The 20,933-nt window shown below is 42.1% G+C and overlaps 1 protein-coding gene across 7 annotated transcripts in view; it reads right to left on the bottom strand.

Moving 5' to 3' along the window:
• Plekhg7 (pleckstrin homology domain containing, family G (with RhoGef domain) member 7) overlaps positions 1–19,560 on the bottom strand; it is a 57,029-nt gene extending 37,469 nt beyond the window's left edge. For 2 of the 7 annotated variants that reach the window (XM_013518255.1, XM_013518257.1), the window contains exons 1-5: positions 17,852–18,090; positions 13,300–14,018; positions 12,879–12,901; positions 3,815–3,942; positions 838–878 (exon numbers count right to left, since the gene is read on the bottom strand). In XM_013518255.1, the coding sequence (XP_013373709.1) occupies positions 838–878; positions 3,815–3,942; positions 12,879–12,901; positions 13,300–14,018; positions 17,852–17,882 (942 nt within the window). In that variant the 5' untranslated portion in view covers positions 17,883–18,090. Of the gene's footprint in view, positions 1–837; positions 879–3,814; positions 3,943–6,766; positions 7,016–12,878; positions 12,902–13,299; positions 14,019–17,266; positions 17,776–17,851; positions 18,092–18,619 lie in introns of those variants that run through there. The other 5 variants (XM_005374457.2, XM_013518264.1, XM_013518258.1 and 2 more) reach the window with 5 other exon arrangements.
• Positions 19,561–20,933: the final 1,373 nt, after the last annotated feature.

The following is a 20,933-nucleotide window of genomic DNA, read 5'->3' as shown; positions in this document are numbered from 1 at the left end:
TTAATTTAGTTACTGGACTTCAAATTTTCAAGATATTTCTGTCCATAGCACGATTGCAGATGTCAGTGCCTGGTGACAAACGGATTGGACAGGCCATGGGGGCAGACTTTAACAGACCAAGGGACAGTAGCTTCCCGCAGGGCGCTGCTACCCCTACTGGTATTGCAATTGTCCTGTCAGGAGAACACGCATCAGTTCTGCTTCTTCCAGGAAATGAGAGTGCAGAGCCTGACTGTGATCATGAGTACTCCCTCCCTGTACCAGAAAAAGCCTGGTTCAGACTAGACCACCCCTGTCCTACGTGGCAAAGACTCAGAGACCCCTGATTTAGATGTATTACTCCAATAGTTGATGGAACCAAGAATGAATTTTAAAACCTACTAGGACTAACCCTACTGACTTTCCCAGAAATGCGTATGTATTTATAGAATCTCTTTCTGTAATATCTCATTAATTTTTCAATGTTCCCAATAAACACAGCATTGCCTGCAACTTGGGGCACACACTTGTTCAAGTTTTCCTCATTGAGTGAGCTGCTTAATGAGTTGCATTAAGTTATAAATGTAGTGCTGTAAAGCACTGCTATATTAGAACTGCTTTGCTTGCTTTGCAGAACTCATTAGCCACTGGCAGTTAGCTCTGTTTTGCTGCACCAAATGGCACCATTTGGCATGTTTTGTAGTCAATACTACAGACGTGATGATGTCACTTATGTCTCATGTGGCATCTGCCTTTATGCAAAGATAAAGCAGAATGAAGAGGCTCTTCAGCTATTTCTTACTTTCTTAGTCACAAGAGGGCTAATTATAAACAAAAATTACAATGTGCAACACTTACCACTCCTCTCTTGGAGAAAGGCCATCTTGTTTTTTTGGATTCTGGTGGGTGAAATAAAAAAAAAAACTGTTACTTAGAATAACTGGTGACAGATCATTACAGCGCCTTATGAAAATCTCCTATTTGAAAATAGGCCTAGAAGAATTCCCCCTGCTTTAATTTTCCTCCTGTAGAAAATGCACAGAATGAGTATATTTTTGCAGATGAATGAATAGCACCAGGTCATAACCTGCAGATTGAGGTTCTCCTGCTGCCTGAAGGTGATACTTTTCTGCTTCTCTACTGGGGTAGGGCTAGCCTTCTTTTCCTCATCACCTTAGCCTCATCACCTGGGGAGAAATCTACAAATGGCAGTGATGAAGTTGAATAATTTGTTTATGATAGAGGCAAAGCACCTTGGCTGAAAGGACTGGCTCTTTGTTTTTCCCTTTTTTAGGATGATGTGGTGTTTGTTTATTTATTTATTTATTTTTTGGTGTTTTTGAGACAGGGTCTCGCTATACAGTTCCGGCTGGCCTTGAGCTCACTTTGTGGCCGGGCTGGTCTTGAACTTGCAGGGAACCTCCTGCCTCAGCCTCCCGAGTGCTGGGGTTACAGGCATTTTTCCGGCTGTTTTTCCTTCATCCTACCATAAAACACCCCTCACATGTGACAGTAGATTGACCCCACTCAGACTTGGAGCTCGCATCAGCCCAGTTCAGATGTGGTTGGGCAAAGACTCCTGAAATAGGGCACAGTGACATGTGTTTACCGCCACTGTCCTACTTAGTCCTTCGGAGCTGCTCTGAGCTGAGAAGGAAGTCATTATTCAGTCACACATTCTCTTGACGACCAAGAAGTAAAGAGATTAAATTTTCTTTAAAAAATTCGTGTGTTGTTTCTATCACTAAAAAAAAAAAAAAACCAGAGTAGTCTCTCAGATTATGTGGGAAACTATGGCCATTCGGCGTGCAGAATGGATGTCCTGGAGCTCTCCTTCTGTCAGATTTACTGAGATGATGTCCATGAGGCTTCAGTCAGACAGAAGTAATTACTTGAGCAGCATTGATGGCAAAGGGTGTGTTTAAGGACTTCTTCTACTGTAGCCTTGGACAGGTCCTAACCAGCCCAAGTGGTTATCCTGTCATTTGCTTTGACCACATCACTGGACTTTATAAAGGAGAAATCTCCCTGAGGGACACATTCACCACACTTAGCCTTCAAATGATTGGTAGTAAATTATCACATCTAATCGAACTTGTCCTTGGCAAGTTTCTTTCTTCTGTTTTTCCTACTCTGAGGATAATTTTGGAGCCTGGGGAATACTTTCCAAGTATTCTGAAGAAGATTTAAATGAGTCTTTATTGAATCTACAGCCATTCATTATCTATCTTAAATATGTTTGCTAAATCAAAATATCTATTTCAACAATATCTGCAGGAGTCTCTCACACACATCGAAGAGGATAGGCATCGCTGCAGGCCGTGCATTGGGACCATCAGGCCTCTGTTCTAAATCCCTTGATAAGAGGGCACAGAGGGCTGTGTGGTGTCTCCCATGATGCTCGATGTCCAGCTCAAAATCCAGCTGGTATGATGTAGAAGTGCTGCACTACGGTATGACCTTGTTCTTACAATGGTGGCTGTTAAACTTGAGTAGCATCAGAGTCACCTGCAGGGCTTGTTATAAAATGGACCGGAAGACACGATCCCTAGAGTTCCTGATTCAGAAGGTAGGCATGGGGCCCAGAAACTGCATTTCTGACAACTTCTCAGGGGATGCTGAAGCTGCTGGTGAAACCAGCTGTGGGTTAACAGAGTTAGAACATCATAAAACATATACTACCCCACACTACGGTTACACTGGGCTTGGAACTAGCTCTGCCTTCTGTGGGGCATGTCCTCAAGCAGATCAAGTAACCCCTCTTGGCTTGTTCACTTGGGTTGTGGTGACAACCCTAGGAGACAATATTTGTTCATTCTTATATATTGTATCACATAAGACAGTGACGTGAAAGAGATATACAGTGAGGGGAGAGTTATAAACATGCTCTTTATGCTGCATTGCCTGGTGGCTTCTGGGTTCCACATGCACAGGATACATCTGCCCATGGAGTGAGGGATGGATTCGGGCTGGTGAGAAGGACTGTGTGCTAGTGGTTCAGAGTTTAGATTCCAGTCCTCTGAGACAAGTGGCTGCCACCATAACCAGATTGCTGTTTTCTGGGCCTTACTTGGCACATAGGTGAATAAGAACTGGGCTTGGTGGTTTTGCCAGGTGTTCAAGGCTTTTAGAGGTGCCTTAGACATGGGTCTTATCGGATTTCTGAATGAGGATTCTTTTGTAAAATGGATCTTACTAAGAATCATCAGTTTAAAAAGCCACAACATGGATAATGTTTATGTCTTCCTTTAGGTCTCAAAGTCTTCAATTTACCTACCCTCAGCACCATGAGGAAATCACTGAACACCAGAGTGGCTCTTTTCCTTCTCAGCTGAGGATCCACCCTAGGGTTACACCTCTGACAGACAGTCACGCGCTCCCGGCCCCTCAGCCTCCTCCATGTTACCACCTTGGCTGAAGATGTCAGTGTGAGACTGATGACCAGGCGTGTGTGAAAGATAAGACATACAACAAGTATAAAAAAGTTGCTCATCAGCCAGCAAAGGCACTCTGATCCAGAATGGTGACCATCATGGAGCAAGCATCCATGGTCCTGGACTTGGGATAAATGATTTTACAAGAGGTCATTAAAGGGAGGTCATTAAGATGGATAATTCCTTATCCATCTCTGTACACAGAATGCCTGCCACCAAGACTGGTGGTCAGCTGGTTCAGATAATTCATGCCTTGCGCCTGTCCCAGTTGGTAAGGCACTGGTTCTAGCACACTGGTGTAGTGATCTCCTAGTTACTAAGTATTTGGAGAATCGCTCTTGCTTATGCCCATTTCTGACCCATAGCAGATATATAATGAACATAGTTCAAATGAATCAGACCTGAATTCAGCAACAGAAGTGGGTGGCACAGGTAATCTGCAGCTCCGTCGGACACCAGGAGGTCCCCGGGGAACACCTCAAGTCCAGGCAAGTTCAACACCACAGAACTCCGCCTGTGCTCGTAGAATCTGTGTTCAAGAGAGGAAAGGGGAGAGGTCAGAGCGGGGACTCAGCCAGGTCCCCCTCCTTCCACTGGTCACACGGAAGTGGCTGCTAACTGCGTGCATCGCTTGTCTGTACCAACACAATCGCCTCTGAACTTGGTTCCTCACTCTCAGCTTTACTTGCTCAATTTCACCCTGTACAGAATCACTAAATGGGAGTAATTAAAACTTTAAGTCTGATCTTGTTTCCCAGGGGCTTAAGACACTTCAGTGGCTCTTCATCCTCAATGAGATCAAGTCGTTTTAAACCATATACTCATGCTTTCTGTGGTCTAGCCCTATTGACCTTCCTGATATTCTTTACTTTGCAATTTATTCTCCAGAAATAGGGGATGGATTGCAGTCTCTGCACAAAGCAGTGTTTCACACGCAGGTGCCCTAGTGGAGATGCTTCACCACTTCCTGTTCTCCCAGCCTCACCTCCTACTCATCCGCGAGGCTCGGGCCCCTGGGCATCCACACAAATAGAAAAATGAAACAGAGCTCAGTTCATTCAGTTCTCTGCACTGTGGAGTTTTATCATGTTTTATCTTTGCTTTCTTTTTTTTTTTTTTTTTTTTTGATACTAGGAATCAAACTCATGACCTTGCTCTTGCCAGGCAGGCACTGTGCCGCTGAGCTAAATCCCCAGCCCCCTTCCCTTTGCTTTCTCCAGTTCTCTCCATCCATTGTTAACTGAGGAACACGAATGAATGAAATAGCTGTCTGAGGCTGTCCTCCTTTCCAGAAAGTGATTGATTTTATAAAGTCTTATTTCCTCTACTATCCTAAACTCCTAGCTTCTCATCTAAATCTCCATTTAAAAAGGACTCAGCAAACACTTGCAAAGTAAGTGGAATAATAACCAAACCTACACAAGCTTAGAGTGATCGCTGTCATTCCCTGACCTGCTCTCCTGCAGAATGCGTACTCCAGTAATAGCGGGTTGCCTGCTGTTCTTAACCACTCCATGCTTCACATTTCCGTGGCTTGGTTCAGGTATATCCTGTCTGCCTCTTTAACTCTGCTCACTCTGCCTGGCAAATTGATTCATCACTGAGTTCCAGCCTAGGTGTTCTTCCTCCAGAAGTCTTCTCTGATCCATTTAGGAAAGATCAACCCTCTCTTCACTCCTTCTCCTCCCCTTACCTCTTCTCTTGTAATGACTTCATTGAAAGCTCCTCCTGGGTCTTATATATTACAGGATCTAGTCACAACGTAGAATCTGGCATAGTTCCAGTTTTCATAAACTTGTTGAATAAATAGACATGCTGACCTATAGAATAAAATACTGTCCTCAAGTGAATTTGTTCTACATTCTGGAGCAGAAATGAATAACTATGCATACTCAAAGCCAGAATACAGTTGGATCCTCCCCAACCTCTCCCTAGTCCACAACAGGTGGTTAAACTACCTGACCCATTTATCCCTTGCCTGGGATAGCTTCGAACATAAAGCATCCATTTGGGATGACACAGGTCAGAATTGGAGTTGCATTTGTTGGGAGCCCCTGGAGCTGGAAATTGGCCATATGTGTGAGGGCAGGACAGAGCTAGGGTGCCTCAAGCAGTCAAGCTACCTCAGTCTCGAGCAAAGCATCCTGCCTGGACAATTCAGTCATTAATTGCTAGGCAACCTTGCCTCTCATAATACTAACTTTGCAAGGGTATAAATACACACCCCTACTATTGTAGTTCAGTCCTCTTGCCCATCAGGTAAGAAGCCACTCCCCTTGACCCCAGCTTTTGTCTCTTGCTTTTATTTTCTAAATCCCCTTGTAATTTTCTCCCAGGGACCACTGAGAGACCACCGAATCCTACACACATTTGCACATATGGAGAGGAAAGAAGACACCCAATTGCATGAAGGTTGAGCCATGACCTTGGTGATCAAAACCCAGTGAAGCTCATTGTGGGGAGGTAGGAATGCTCCCGGAAGGGCATAACAGGATCTCTGTGGACATGAAATGTTTTTGTTCATCAAAAGGTAGCATGGGTTAATAAAACTACGAAGAATCACAGTTGTAACCCTACAGACACCTAAAAAAGCCATTAGAAAGAGTATCTACACCCAGTAATATAAAGAGATATGGATTGGTACAGAAAATATAGCCTTACATCATTCATGCCTGGCAGGGACTGGATTTCTGAGCACTCTAAAAAGCACCCTGGTCTGCCACCTGGAGCTGGTCACACACTGGATTAATGATATTAATACAAATAGTTATAATGAGATTTACGTGGCTTTGACTTTAAGTCTCCTAGGGGTGTGTGTGTTGGTTCTAGATTGGTGTCTTGTATATACTGTTCTAAATATTAGGGTTGCTTCTTCTAAAAAGTGGCCTGCATGCAGGGTCATGTGTTCAGTTCTGAGTTGATCATCCACTGAAAGTAACTGTAATGAATTCAGAATGCACAGTGACAAAGTGGTGTCTGCATGGGGTAAAGGTGTCCTGCGTGAAAAGGGCAGGAGGTGGCGTTTTCAGAGATATGATATCCTTATAAGGAAATTAAACTAGGAAGCAAACACATAAGTGCAAAGCATTTGCAGTGTTTCTGGCACCCCAGGGCCTCTGTGGAAGTACAGTGACAATATAAATATACTGTCCTTCATTTGTTTGGAAAAACAAGTACTTTTGAGAAATGCATTCTTTTTGGTGTTTTTGCTTGATCCTTGGTTATTAATATTTTAATTTGGGACAAATTTCTGGACTCAGGAGGCACCCCCACTTTGCAGCCCTCTGGAGTTGACCCCTTCACCCTTGTCTACCCCCACCCCCATGTAGAAACCGAAATCCAGCCACACTTACACTAACCCTGAGGTGCGAGGCCCCAAGCTGGTCAGATCCGAAGGGACTAGTCCCATGGTTGCTGGAATAACTATGTCTCCCTTCTGGTACCAGAATGTCTCCGTACTCTGTCCTCTGCTGCAGACTGGCAGATCCATTGTGTGGGCTGGGGCAGCAACAATTCAGAGAATCTTGGGAATTCCCCTCCCTACCCAGCAGGCCTTGCGCCCATGAGTCAACACTCCGTAAGGGGGCTGCTCCCACGTGTTGGTGTCAGAAGAGTTACTAGCTGCTGGAAATGTGTCCCCTGGTGTACACCAAGTGCATAGGCTTCATAAGTAATAGATTGGTCTTGGTGAATATTATTTTAATTTAAAATTAGCTGATGCTCTCTGGGCTCCGATTTTTCCTCAACATGCTGTTAAGCATCTTACATACATTATCGTTGATTTTCACAAGCACCCTAAGAAGTAGAAATTCCTACTCTCAGTTTAGATCTCAGGATGTTGAGGCTTAGAAAGATGAGTGAAGAGGTAGTCTAAGGGCCCCTTGTTTTAGTGGATGTCAGAGCCAGAATTCAGAATTCCAATAGGCAGGTCTGACTCTAGAAAGATTTGTAAACAGGAGAAAGAGAAAAAGGTATTGGCAATCACTGCAAAGCCCAGCACTGGTTCTAACTTACTGCCTGCTTTCCAAATTGGGGTCTACTTCAGTAAAAGGGAGTGTATGATGAATTGAAGGGTAGCCCCCCCAAAAGGTAATGTCCACATTCTAATTCCTGGAGCCTTATTTGTACAAAGGGTCTTAGCAGCTGTCATGAAATTAAGGGTTGGGATGAGGAGATTCAGTGATGAATGTCTTCAGAAGACACCTGGAACAGAGACTCAGAGAAGACTTCAGGCCACTGAAGACAGAAGGGCAAAGACTGAGGTGACAGAGCCACAAACCGTGCCCCGCCTGGAGGAGGGAGCAAGGAAAGCCTTCCCTGGAGCCTTCAGTGGCAGTGTAGCTCTGCCCATCTGATTTTAGATTTCTGGCTTCCAGAACTGAGAGAGAATACATTTCTACTTTTCCTTTCAGCCATTCAGCTTGTACTAATGAATTGTAGCAGCCGCAGGAAACCAATCCTGGGGCCATTCTATTGAGTGGCAAAGGCCCTGGACTTAGCACTAGATTTCCCGCTGTGACCTTCAACATGAGTGACCTTGGCATTTTGCTTCCTTGGACCCCTGTTTCCCTATGTGGCAAATGATTGTGATGGGTGAGATCTCTTCCATCCCTCATGATGCAGGATCCCAATGGAGGGCCACTCTCATTTCCTTCTCAGTGGCCCGTGGGTGGTGTGGAGATTATGCAATGATGGTTTATCTTGGCAGAAATGCTTGAAGATGAATAATTCAGAATTCCTCCTTTAGAAATATGACTCATAGATCATTCACATCTTAAAAAGACTCCCTCACTACAGCTAATTTAAACCAAGGACCACTGGCCTTAAATTACCAGGCACAATTTTTAAGGGACAACCATGAAAAATGTTAGAGAAAGTAGGGGATCAGTAGCAACTTCCCTAAGGTGATGCGTGTGTCTTAATGGAATAAAAATCTCATGGAAGCCACCATAATCTAGAAATTTGTCTTCCCTCTGCTATAGATGTTACCCAATTTTTTTTTTCTAAATTATTACCCATACTCCTCAGAATCTATAATTCTTGCCTGAGAACAAAAGCTCATAGAATCTAGCTTTTTCCAACAGGCACCTTTCAGCAATTGGATGACCAGGAAAAGTAGGTATTCTATTTTAAGAATCAGGCTTTGCCTTATGCAAGAAATATAGTGCAATTTTAAGTGTTTGCCCCTAATGATGGGGTGATTACCTACCAAATTAAGAATCAATAACAAACTTTTAAAAATACTCTTGTTAATAACAGAGAAATCACAAGTCTGATAACAATTATGGAATGATAGCTCTTTTGGTTAAATCTGGAATATATTTTCCTATTGAGAGTCTCAGATGATTGAGACTTCTATATGTTTGACTCTAATTTCTAGTTCAGTTTCTTACCATAATGTTCTATTTGATGGAAAGCTAGAAGGCAGAACAGATGAGGAACTCCTTCATTGTTTACTGCCAAGAACCTCATAGCTGGAGGCTACTTCATAAGTGTGGAGCAAACCACTGGGATACGTGTGCCTCCTACACTAGCTGGGGTCCAGAACACAGACACGGCTTGAGAGTCTCATCCCATGTGGAAAATACCTTGTGCTGTGACTTGCTAGGCTTTGAAGACACTTGTGTCCAGAGCACAGAGCTCTATGTTCTTTCCAGGTTACTATGTCTTTTGGACAGGAGTCAAAGTATTACTTAATGGGGTCACACAACAATTGTAAAAATCTCCACAGACCCCAGATTCCAGAGATAAGCACCAGACACTAAGAAAGATGAAAGCTGGAGGGAGACACATAAGTACTTGGAAGAGAAGTTATTTTTTACCAAAGGGGGCAGGAGTCATACAAATCCTACAGTTTCTCCTATGAGGCATTTCTAAACTTAGCTAACCAACCCATTTCTCTCTGTCTCTGTCTCTCTCTCTCTCTCTCTCTCTGTCTCTCTCTCTCTCTCTGTCTCTCTCTGTCTCTCTCTCTGTCTCTTTCTCTGTGTGTGTGTGTGTGTGTGTGTGTGTGTGTGTGTGGTACTGGGGATTGAACCCAGGCTTTTCACACTGACCTCTATCTTTTTTTATTTTTTGACAGTATCTCACTAAGTTGCCCAGGCTGGGCTCAAACTTCTGTCCTCCCAGAGTGCTAGTATAACAGGCATTGTGCTCCCATGCCTGGATCATTTTCCTGTTTTGTTCTTTGGACATTTATTGAGTACCTACTACATGACAGAAACTGTGCTAGACAGTGGGAATTCCTTAATGAACGTGTGTACATTAATGAAAACTTCAGCTTCCCCAGTACTTCCATTGCAGAGATGCTGAAGCTCATGGAAGCACCTGTGGCTCTTCCAGGCGTGGACGTACCAGCTCGGTTCTCTGAGGCTGCAGCCTTCTCTTTTGAGTAATTAGCGCTATACTGTATATGAGTCTCTTGTTAATACTTTCCCGATAAGCTTTTAAAAAGTTTGTTGAGAAACCTTTCCCTTTCTAGTATTTCCAGGAGTTTTCAGACAGTGATAGGGACATCGCAGTTTTGAATAAAAATCTGCAGAGGTATAATATTGTATTCAGTTTAGTGTTGGAATGTATCAGATGCACTTTCTGGGATCAAGCATTTAACTCTGGATATCTTAGAAATCAGTGACTTCGATAGGGGAAAGGCTGAATGAATGAATGAACAAATGGAGTCTCTAAAAAACAATAACAGATTCTATTTGCACTTCACTGTTTAAACAGTACAAAAGGCTTATGAGATGAATGCTATTCATATCTCTGCTTTTTGGATGAAAATATACATTTCCAGTCACTCAGGGAATTGCCCAAGACCGCACTGCCAGGAAGTGGAGACAGGATTCAAGCCCAGCTGTTTGGTCCAGCGGCTTTTATGTCCATGTTGTACTGCCCACAGTGGTCACCCCAGATAGATCTGACTTCTTGGGAAGTTTCGCTGATATTTTTATTTGACTTCTTTCTCAAGAGAGACTTTCAAATACATTGTCATTTGGTTTTCCTGTTAATAGTGCCTCACTTGCTAATTTGGGTATATTTAAGGTTCTTCCTATTTTCTTTTGAGCATTGAAGGATAGTCTTTATTCTCACTGAAGTGTAATATGTGTATTTCCCTGCTTGGCTTCAGAGCTGAACTGACAGGCGAGGGAGGCAGCTTTCTGTGCATGTAGTTTAAGATGTGCCAAGAAGGCCTTACTACCCACAACATCTCCCTCAGCTGCTTTCTGATGTTTAAAATCCCAGCAACACAGCTTTACTGCTTGGTTAATAGCCTTGTCCTTGGCCAAAATGCAAATACACTGGGCATGGTTAGAGGACTTTGTAAACTAAGCATTCTGCCCCCTGTCTTTCTTTGTCCATCTACTTTTTCTATCAATAAATATTTTTGGAAGTAGAGTCTAGAAGGATGCTAGAGCTGGAGCTTCAAAGACATATAAGTAACCTCTGTCCTTGGGAAGGTTTCGATTCTAGGGGCAGATGAATGAATGCAGAAGAACACAATATACTATTTTACAGGCTATGGTGGAGCCACTTACCAGGTGCAGGGAAATTCAAAAGGGAGAACTGTAAAGCTCTACTTCAAAAGAAAGAGTACATATTGCTGAGGCCAAAAATCCTTCACACTTTAGTAATGATGTATTGTAAAGACTATTCTTTTCCAGGGGCATATTTCAGTATACGGGAGAAGAACCTCTGAAGTATGAGTTCATGCACATATTATAGAGGGAGAGAGGGAATGACAGCAGGCAAAAGGATTCTTCCCCCAGCTTAAACCATGTCAAGGAATAGAGGCATTGATCACCCTAGTTGTGTAATCAAAAGCTTAGCAGTCATTCTTGTCAATGTCTTTCTCTTCATCCCCCCAATATGACCTAGGTGATTGTTTCTTCTAAATGCCCACTCTGCTGAGAGACCTCTCTTTAACTCCACTTCCTTCATCACAGCCTGGCCTACGAACTTCTCATACTTGCACAGTCTGCCTGTTTCACTTGAGTCTACTTCCATCTAAATCCCATGGCATCCATCTGACTATATCAATCCATTCAATACTTTCATGAAGCTTGCTATTAGAGAAAGAAACAGATGTCCTAAAAATCTTATTCCACCTGGATGATCTGACTCTGATCACCAACATCATCTCTCAGACACTCTGTTCCTCTCTCTGTGACACCTGTATCACACACATATCATTTTAGAGTTTTATCCATCTTGTACCTATGGAAGTTCTGTGCCAGTGGTCACACTCTCCTCCAAACTTGCGTCCCCATCAGTTGCCACCAGTGCACCCAAACTGTTGGTGACACATAATTTCCTGACCCTGAGTTCCACTTTGTGGCTTGCTTTGACCAATAAAGCTTAAGATAAGACTTAGAGCCCATGCTCCAGGAGACCACTCATGTTTCCACTTGTGCTCTTGAACCCTGGTTTTACTGAAAGTATAGGCACTGGACAGCCTTTTGTTCCCAAGAAAAACATGCGGGAGAGAACTATCCAGCTGAGCCCAGCCTAGATCAAGTTAGCCTGAGGGGACACAGATTTATAAAAAAAATACCTGGTTGTTACTTCAAGGGTTTTGGGATGTTTGTTATAGAGCAATAGCTAACTGATACACTATACACAATAATTTGCATTTTCTGGTGGCTTTATAATATTCTCTACTTTTGTTCATACATTTAATTGAAGCTGAGTTAAAGTCAACAAAGACTGCATGGGTAGATATTACCCATATTATGTTAATCATATTATTATGAATAGCAAGTTATGGTGTAGGGGTTGAGGTCCAGTAATAAACAGTGGCCATTTTCCCTAGGATTCTTCTATGAATATCCAAATGAAAGAAGGGCTTTCTTGCTGATCCCACAGGTCAAGTGAATGAAATTGGACAAGAATCCTTCCCTTTATGCCATGGAAACTTCCTTCCTGGCAGATGAGGCAAATCTTCTGTCTCAGCTAGGGGGCCATGCAGAAAGTTCAGAGCTGGTTTTCAATGTGACATAATCCACTGATTTCTAGATAAGGGCATAGTCTGTCATAAAAGGCATTTTAAAGGTCAGACTACATTTAAACAGGACATCTTGTTCCTTTTATCATTGTCCTTTGAATTTCTCTTTGAGAAGCTATTGAAGTGTTCTAGCCTTCCCATTTTCTTTACCAGACAAAGCTTATTACTAAATGGATGTTAATCAAGCCAGAGGGCCAAAGCATTGACAATTCAGAATGAAAACCATCAGGGCAGGTGACTGTTGTTGCCTTTCCCCAAAGGCCCGGCAAAATGCTATGCTCTGAAAGGAGACTTCTGAAATGAAGACTCTCACACCCGTGAGGGGGAAGAGTGGCTTGGGTGGTGCTGAACAAATAGTACTAATTCATGCTCCATCAGGTTTGCTGTGTCAGAACAAAAATAAAGATGTAACAGTAAATGGTCAACATATAGCATCACACTGGAGATGATCAGAGCATACATACCTGGAGCCACGTGATTCTTCCCCCTGAAACAAATTTTAAAAATATTTGTTTTAGTCTTGCTCAAATCCATCCGAAATTCCAAAGCAGATATTTTGAAAGTGGAAACAATGAGCTCTCCTGGCTAAAATGTTCTAGATAATTATTTCTTTTTAAGAAAAGAAAATCCATAGCCTTACTTTAAAGTGTCTTAGGGATACACCAGTCTGAGTTAAACTAGGCTCCCATTTTCCTTCCTCCAATGCTGAATTTCCTTTACATGAGAATCTGCATTTCCTGAAGGAAGGGTGTGCCCTCTTGGCCATGTCACTTTGGGCCATCTTACATCATAAGAACCCCAAGGCCTTTAGAGGAAGAGGGCAACCCTGAGACCTATTTGCTTCATAGTCCACCAAATACAAGGCAGAGACTTAGGGTGGGTTACCTGAGGACGTGGGTGCTGTGGGTCGGGGTGGGGCAGTTTATAGCTTTCTTGTCCTGGAAGAGAGGGCTGGTAAAGAGACATCTCATCAATTGGCTGAGGCACTGGAAGGGGGTCCCCATCTTGGGACCTGGTCTGGGGCTCCATGGTGTTGGCTGTGTTGGGGGCTCCTTTAGGGTCTGCAGGTGGTCCTGAGTTTGGTCTCAAGGGATACAGTGAATACGGAGAATCCTTTGGGCTTTCCAGTGAACTCCTGGACAGGTGACCTGGGGAGCCTGCAAGGACTCTCCAGGTTCCCCAGATGGGCTCCTCCAAGGCATCTTGCTGAGGCAGTGAGGACAAAGTCCCCCTGCCACTGCCCCTTAGCCTCCTCAGAGTGGGAGAGGTGGAAATGCGGCCAGGGGCCTGCCGGTCAAACTGCAGAAGGGTCCCCTGGTTCTCACAGTGCTTCTTAGACAGGCTCAGCAGGCTTAGAGAAGTCCCACAACCTTGTGGTTGCACCTCTGGGCTAGATGACTCTGCCTTCCCCATGGAACTAAGAAGACCCGTTTCTAGAAGTTTCCAGGAGACACTGTCTGAGTTGCTGTTCTCTGGACCACACTGAGGTTGTTCATCTTCCACAGTTGGAAGCCATTCTTCCTCTGGTGCTTCTTTGTCCTTTCCCAAAGGAGACTGACAAACAGGTTGCTGCATCTTCAGTGAGGAGGAGCAGCCTGTGGAATCTGGAGAAAACGAGGAGCCTAAGGTGAGGAAAAGGTGTCTGAAATTTCAGAAGAAAATTTCTAGTTTTTCGGGGAAGATAGGAACAGCCCAGCTCGTATTACCATCCTTTATATTTTAAAAATAATTAATAGACATGATTCCAGCCTTCCCGTCTACATAGTAGATTGAGATATATTTACTATCTACTTCATATGCCTTCCAGGCTCAAACAAAAAAACTTTAAAACTTAGTGATTTCAGAGACTTCTTGGAAGTGACATTGCCAACCACTTTTTGATTATTCTATTTAAAAATAATCAAATAAGGGGCTGGGGATTTAGCTCAGCAGCAAAAGCACCTGCCTGGCAAATGCAAGGTCGTGAGTTTGGTTCCCAGTACAGGAGAAAAACCAAAAACAAACAAACAAAGAAAAAATAAAAATAATCAAATATACATTAAGTATTCCTTACACTCTGCTTTTATGTACATGCTTAAGCACCTTGGTACATTCCAGGGATTCATGAGGAAGGAAAACAGAGCCCCTTCTCCCAAACTTTAAGTTATACACTGAGACATGCCTTCTAAGATAACTGAAGTGAAGTATTTGGCAAAAGATGTTTTAGATTTTATTGATCTCCATATTTTAGAAAATAAATGATTTTTGAGTTTAAAGAGAAAAACTCAGGTCTTCCTAGCTGCCCTGCCTCTCAAGACTTGAGGTGTTTTCTGGGGTTCACATATGTACATTTACCTCCCAATTAAGCCTTTCTCTTGCTCAAGTAAAGCGGAGTCTGCCATTTGACAATCTGATTTATAGAAATGACTGATGATAATTCTTTTATTATGTAGTTTCCCACATGAACAGGTATTTATGTGTGGGAATATAAATCCTTATCTGTCCCATCAATTATGACACGAGAAACAACACTTGATGATTTATAGATGAGGGTGGAACTGTGGAACAGTACGTATAACTATCTTCCACTGCCATGGGCAGTGGGGAAGGCATGTTACACTGTCCTGGGATTGTTTGTGGATGGCAAATGAGCAGCTGATCACATGTTCTGAGAACTCCAATAATAGTTTCAGCAAAGTCAATCATTTTAAAGTAAAACACAACAATCTAGAACCTTTTGGGAATTGTGAGTCCCCTGTCAACTCAACTGGATTAAAAGGCTCTGGGAGAAGTGATAGAATCAAGGGGCTGCTATTCTCATCAGTTGATTAACTCGCTGATGTTCATAGTTGAATGTGCTGTTATGGGGTGCAGTCCAGTTGGAGGGTCACTAGGTGGGTGTAGACATTGTTCCCACATGCTCTGCTTCTGACTACCTTGAGTTCAGCAACATTCCTATTGCCATGATGTTTGGCTTTGGAGCCAGCTTACCATAGACTGAACCCTCTGAAACCACAAGCAAAAGTAAATCCTTCCTCTTCTAATTAAGTCCCAGCACTAAAAAGCTGACCAACATAGGAATGAATATATTTGGATAGTTGAAATGTAATGATGGCAATAAGACACTTTTTTAGTGCACAATATTTGAATTGCATTGGCAATACTTTTTAATAGAACATGTTCTACAATGTATTGTTTATTTCTTCAACATGATAATGGCAAATACTGAAAACTAATAAATGTTTTTCTCATGACCTGACCTCATTATTGTTGATTATCATACATAGTGCTGTGTTGAATACAGTGCTTCTACTATGTTCATTGTAATCCTACAGAGAATGCAATAATTGGTACAGGCTTTTATAACATATAATTATTTACCTTCACCCTAAAAGGTCCAACACTGATGCACTCTCTGCTTTGTATTCATTATTTCTCATTATATTTGGTATACTTGCTTATACTCTTCTTTTTAATTGTTTATTTTCATCTGTTTCAGATAGAGAAGTCCAATGATTTTGTGCAGAAACAATTAGTAGTCTGTTAGAGTTACCCTTATTTATAAAGAGGAGGAATACAATGTTCTATCATCATTAAGATAATATTGTGATATTGATTTTGGGAACTGCACAATCTCCTATATTTCTCCTTGACTCTCACCTGATTTTATGGTCAAATGAAATGAGCAGGTATTAAATTTTAGACTACAAAGTTGTTTAAGGAACTACTGAGATATCAATGAAAGTCAATTCGACTCTTATTTCCTAAAGAATTCTGAAATCCTTAATGTTGAGTTTCCTTTAGCATTTTGAGTTGAAGACTCAAGTGTCAAAGAACTTCACATGTCAAACTAGAATGCATGAAATACTTTTTGGGGGTTGGAGAAAGGGAGGCACTGATTACAGTCAGTTTTCCAGTCACTGGGACAACCTACTTGACATTTGCAATTTAAACAGGGAAAGATTTATCTGGCTAATCATTTCAGAGGGTTGAGTTCATGGTTGGTTGGCTCCAAAATGGAAACATCATGGTAGGAGAGCATGGTGGAGCAAAGCTGCTTAGTTCTTGCTGACAAGAAAGCAGAGCAAGGGAAGAGTGTCAAAGAGGAAAGGACCAGGGACCAAGGACCAAGATCACAACTGCATGGTCCACTCAGACACACCTAGAAGTGTGTTTTACTAATCTCTTGAGTGGTTCTTAAGCCATTTAAGCTGACAATCCAGCTTAGCTATCACAGGTACTATCAGATAGAATTTCTGTCTGGTGAAAGAGGGGAGGAAACTAGTTTTGTTTTGAGATTGATAATTTCTGGTTGCTGTTATAGAAACTGGCACCAGTTTTTCTGGAAAATGAAAAAACCCATTCTGACCACTAGTTAGCTCGGGTCCATTAGATCTCTTCATGTCCTGAACTCCTGGCTGCTTGTGGAGGGGTCAGTTCCTCTTTCTCTTGACAAACAAACGGCTGAGCAGAGGACCAGAGTTACAGGTACTTTCACACTTTTACACACCCAAGAATTTTATTGTGTTTCTACATTAGACAATTATCCAAGTTCTAGACAGCAACATTGTTAAAGCAATTCATAAGTTAACATAGAAATCCACATAATAGTTGCATCAGAATTCTCAGTCCTTGGTTTCCTTTCTGTCCTTTTGGCCTGCTTCCTCCTCCTTTGTGGGGTTGAGATACAGCTTTGGGTGTCCTGGTCAGTCATCTGGACCCAGGCATCTGACCACCGGTAGGAGGTTATTTACCATCAACAGGATTTAAAAGCCATTAGGTATTATTTATTGGCCAGTGTTTTAAATACTGAAACCACAACAATAATAACTATATGCAAGCCAACATAATAGTAACTGCCAACATGACTCACCGTTGAACTGAAGAGAAAATTTAAATACAGCAGGGCTTTGGGAGTTTGTCTGCAAGGAGGGTGGAAGGGCTTAAGCTTTGGAGTGAATGGATCTGGTTTCTTTGCCAGCCTCAATTGCTGTGTGAGCTACCACAAGCCATTCGTCCTCCGTCAGCCTCCGTGCGGCAGTTACAGAAGGCTCACAGGTTTGTTTCAGGAATGCAGTGAATGGCTAGGCTCCTGGGAGGCTCTCACTGAAAGGCTGGCCCCTCATGGATCTGGTGAAGAGTCCAGCGTTAAGTACATTTGTCCATGCCAAGTCTTCTCTGAGTTCTCTAGAAGACTAGAGTTGGATCAGTATGTGATCATTATACAAAAGAGTCACCAGCCTTCTGTCTCCCAAGTTTCAGAATACAGTAAACACCCACTCCTACTGTTGGGGAAGAATCTCAATGTACTAGAAATTAACCGCATAGATTAATGATTCACGAATTCTAATGAGAGCTGGGAAACCAGCTGAACAGGACCAAGCAAAGCTGGTAGCAACAGGATCTAAACAAACAGAAAGAGCAGCAGGGAAGCAGAAAGCAGGTGAACGTCTATTACCTGTAGGATGGTCTGCCCCTGAGAGCGACATTGTCCAGGTGGGTCCCGACCACCCACAGTGTCTGCACAGCCCCAAAGCCAGCTGCCCGGTGAAGGCTGAGAGCAACGGTTCCACACCCTTAACAACCACCTCTGCTCGCTGAGTGGAAGCACCTACATAGAGCTGAAATGAGGAACTGACCTCTCCCCTCCTTAGAGACTTTTCTAGTTATTTGTTTATGAAAAAGCCTAAAGGGAAGCAAGTTTGGAATCTGAGATTGCCTAAGAAAAAGCCAGGTGATTTGTTTTTACTGAACAATGGCTGCTGCAATATAGCAATTGTGCAAATGTGGCTATTTACTTGCCCTTAATGCTCAGAAATCATTGCTAATAGTTCCTTGGGCAGTTCTACATTTCTTTCCTGCCTATTTTCTCTAAAGCTGTGAGACTCATTCCTTTGAACCTTACTTTCTTTACATTTTAAATCATTTTATTAAGGGGATGCTTTGATAAGCACTGAATAATAGAGGAAATGATCAGCTTATTAAGGAAACAAATTTGTGAACATGAATGTTCAAATAATTAAGATGCAAATGGAAAAGCATTTGTATCTACCAGGGTTCTGTTTAGATCAGTATCCCCACAGAACATTTATTTGGTGCTTAGGTGGATTTTTCTAATGCATGCAGTGTTAAAATAATTTTTATAAACTCTTTATAAAAAAATTCAGACATTCTAATTACTAATCTACTGAAGTTTTCAGGTCTTGGGGCCATTACAGATACTTACTGTGAAGGTTCTTCTGTGTCAGTCCTTCTCAAAGCGGGGTCCCTGGGCCAGCAGCGTCGGCATCGCTTGGGAATGTGTTAGAAAGGAAAATCTCGTTTCCTCACCATTAAAAATGCTGCAGGTGGGGCCAGAAGTCTATGCTTTGACAAGTCTTGTAGGTGATTCTTAGCTGTGTTAAAATATGAAAACCACTGCCTTTGGGAACATACAGGTCTAATTTGTAGATCGTGGCCTTGTGATAACCTTTGTGTTAGTCTTTGATTCTCTCATATCAGTCTTATTAGATCATCACTGACTTAGCATTTTGAAAAATGACTTGGTCTCCTCCCCTCACTACCAGTACCATCACCAAAACCAAAATGGAAAGTCAAGGAGTATCTATTCACCGCCATGGAACTGGCAGAAAACAATCTGAGCTCCTGCCAAGGCTGTCTAGAAATGAATCGCTTTACTTCAGGAAGAAGGAAAAATGAATAAAGCCTTTTAGCATTTGTTTTGTGGAAAGGAAGGCCGTCCTTTATCTCCCAGTCCCCTCACACACACTTGACTGTAAAACTATCTCCCTGGGGGGATAATGATAATGGAATACTTGATCCAAATGCAAAAATTTTCACCCTCTGATTGTAATTTAAATAAGAAAATTAAGAGTCTACGGATAGGTCACAAAGGATGATCAGGAAAAAGAAACAGTGCCTTCTCTACCTGATTTGTCCTGGAAATGCAGGCAAGGAAGCATTCTGGGTGGGGAAGAGACATCCTGGAAGAAACACAGTCTCAGGCGGCAGCTTTGTCTTCCTGGCCTCTGGGTGACCACACTGACTGAATAAGTTGCCAGTTTATCACTCCATGTGACACAAAGGGTTCTCTTTAGGCTGCAGGGAGAACAACTCACTTCTCCATCTTTACCTGCTCTGTGGATGACCGTGTCTTGGTCAGGAAGAAAGCCACCCAGGATGTACCCCACATGAAGTCAAAAGGCTGACAGCTGCTTTGGTGTCATGAATATCCAGATCTGAGGCTGTATCATGTGGAGTTGTGATTGGTCTTGTGGCTTTAAAAAAAATTACTCCAACATTAGAAATTAGGGAATTTATTTGATAAGTTTGGATGGTAGGATTTTCTTTTCTTTTTAAAAAAGTAATAAATCTATGGAAATAATGAATCAGTCTGGCAACCCTGGGTTCACATGCCCATGCACCCATACATATCAAAGGACCATATCCAAAGCGAGGCTCCCTGTCTCCAACAGGAGAAGCATGGTCCAGTTCATCACAGTCCCTACCACTCCTTACAGTCTCCCTGGCACTCAGCAAAATTGTCAGTATTTGTCACAGTGCTTGTAGAATTTTATTTCTTTTAACAGTACTGTATATCAGGGCCCTACCTGGAAACAATCCCAAGGTTCACTTCAATAGAGGGAAGAAGGAAGCTGGGAGGGGATGTAAAAAGAATTAAGATGTGTTATGTGCATGTACCAACTTTCCACAATGAATGTAATCATTATGTATTGCAAACACATACTAGTAAAAAGAAAAAAGAAAAAATATTAGGATAAGTGCATTGGCATATCCCTGGCAGAGATGGTGCTTAAAGAAAATGAAGAAATGAAAGAAATAGGCTGTTCAGTGAAAGAAGTCAGAGTATGTGATTCCATTTATATGAGCATTGTGAACAGGTAAACTGATTTATGATGTTTAAAATTAGGATAGTAGTATTATTTGGGTGGAGAGGTAGTGGGTGTGAGTCAGGGGTGTGGCTTTTGGGGTACTAATAGGTTCTGCTCTTGATCTGAGTCCTAGCACCTGAATGTGTTCTCCTTGTGGAAATCCACTCACTGGTATGCTTATGCATGACTTTATGTATGCATTGCTTCAATAAAAAGTGTATCTGTGCTGAAAGGTGACATCCTGATTTACTTATTTGCATGACTTTCTGGCTGTGAACTGGCAAATTCCTGAAAAATATTATTTTTTCTAGTGTTGAAAAAAAGTATTATTTTTATTTGAGCTTCTTTAGATGTTAAGAAATACTAATGGTATCATGTCAAAAATTATTAATATGAATATACTGATAGAGTTCAACATTGCTTAGTTATTTATTCAGGAAAACATTTTTAGGCAGTTCATATGCTGAGATGTCTCATATTCAAAGATGTCTACTTTGCTATTACATATGAATAGCATGTGTGTGTATATATATATGTTATGTATAGAACGGTATGTATACAATTCATTCAAGGACCTACAGACATTTTTTGCATAATTTAGTTGAAATAGACCAATAGACTACTTGCACTTTGATAACTCCCTCACAA

This window comes from Chinchilla lanigera, unplaced genomic scaffold, assembly GCF_000276665.1.
Source record: "Chinchilla lanigera isolate Chin_1 unplaced genomic scaffold, ChiLan1.0 scaffold00004, whole genome shotgun sequence".
Lineage (NCBI taxonomy): Eukaryota > Metazoa > Chordata > Mammalia > Rodentia > Chinchillidae > Chinchilla > Chinchilla lanigera.
The sequence above is the reverse complement of the archived record's forward strand: the minus strand, read 5'-3'. Positions and strand labels throughout refer to the sequence as shown.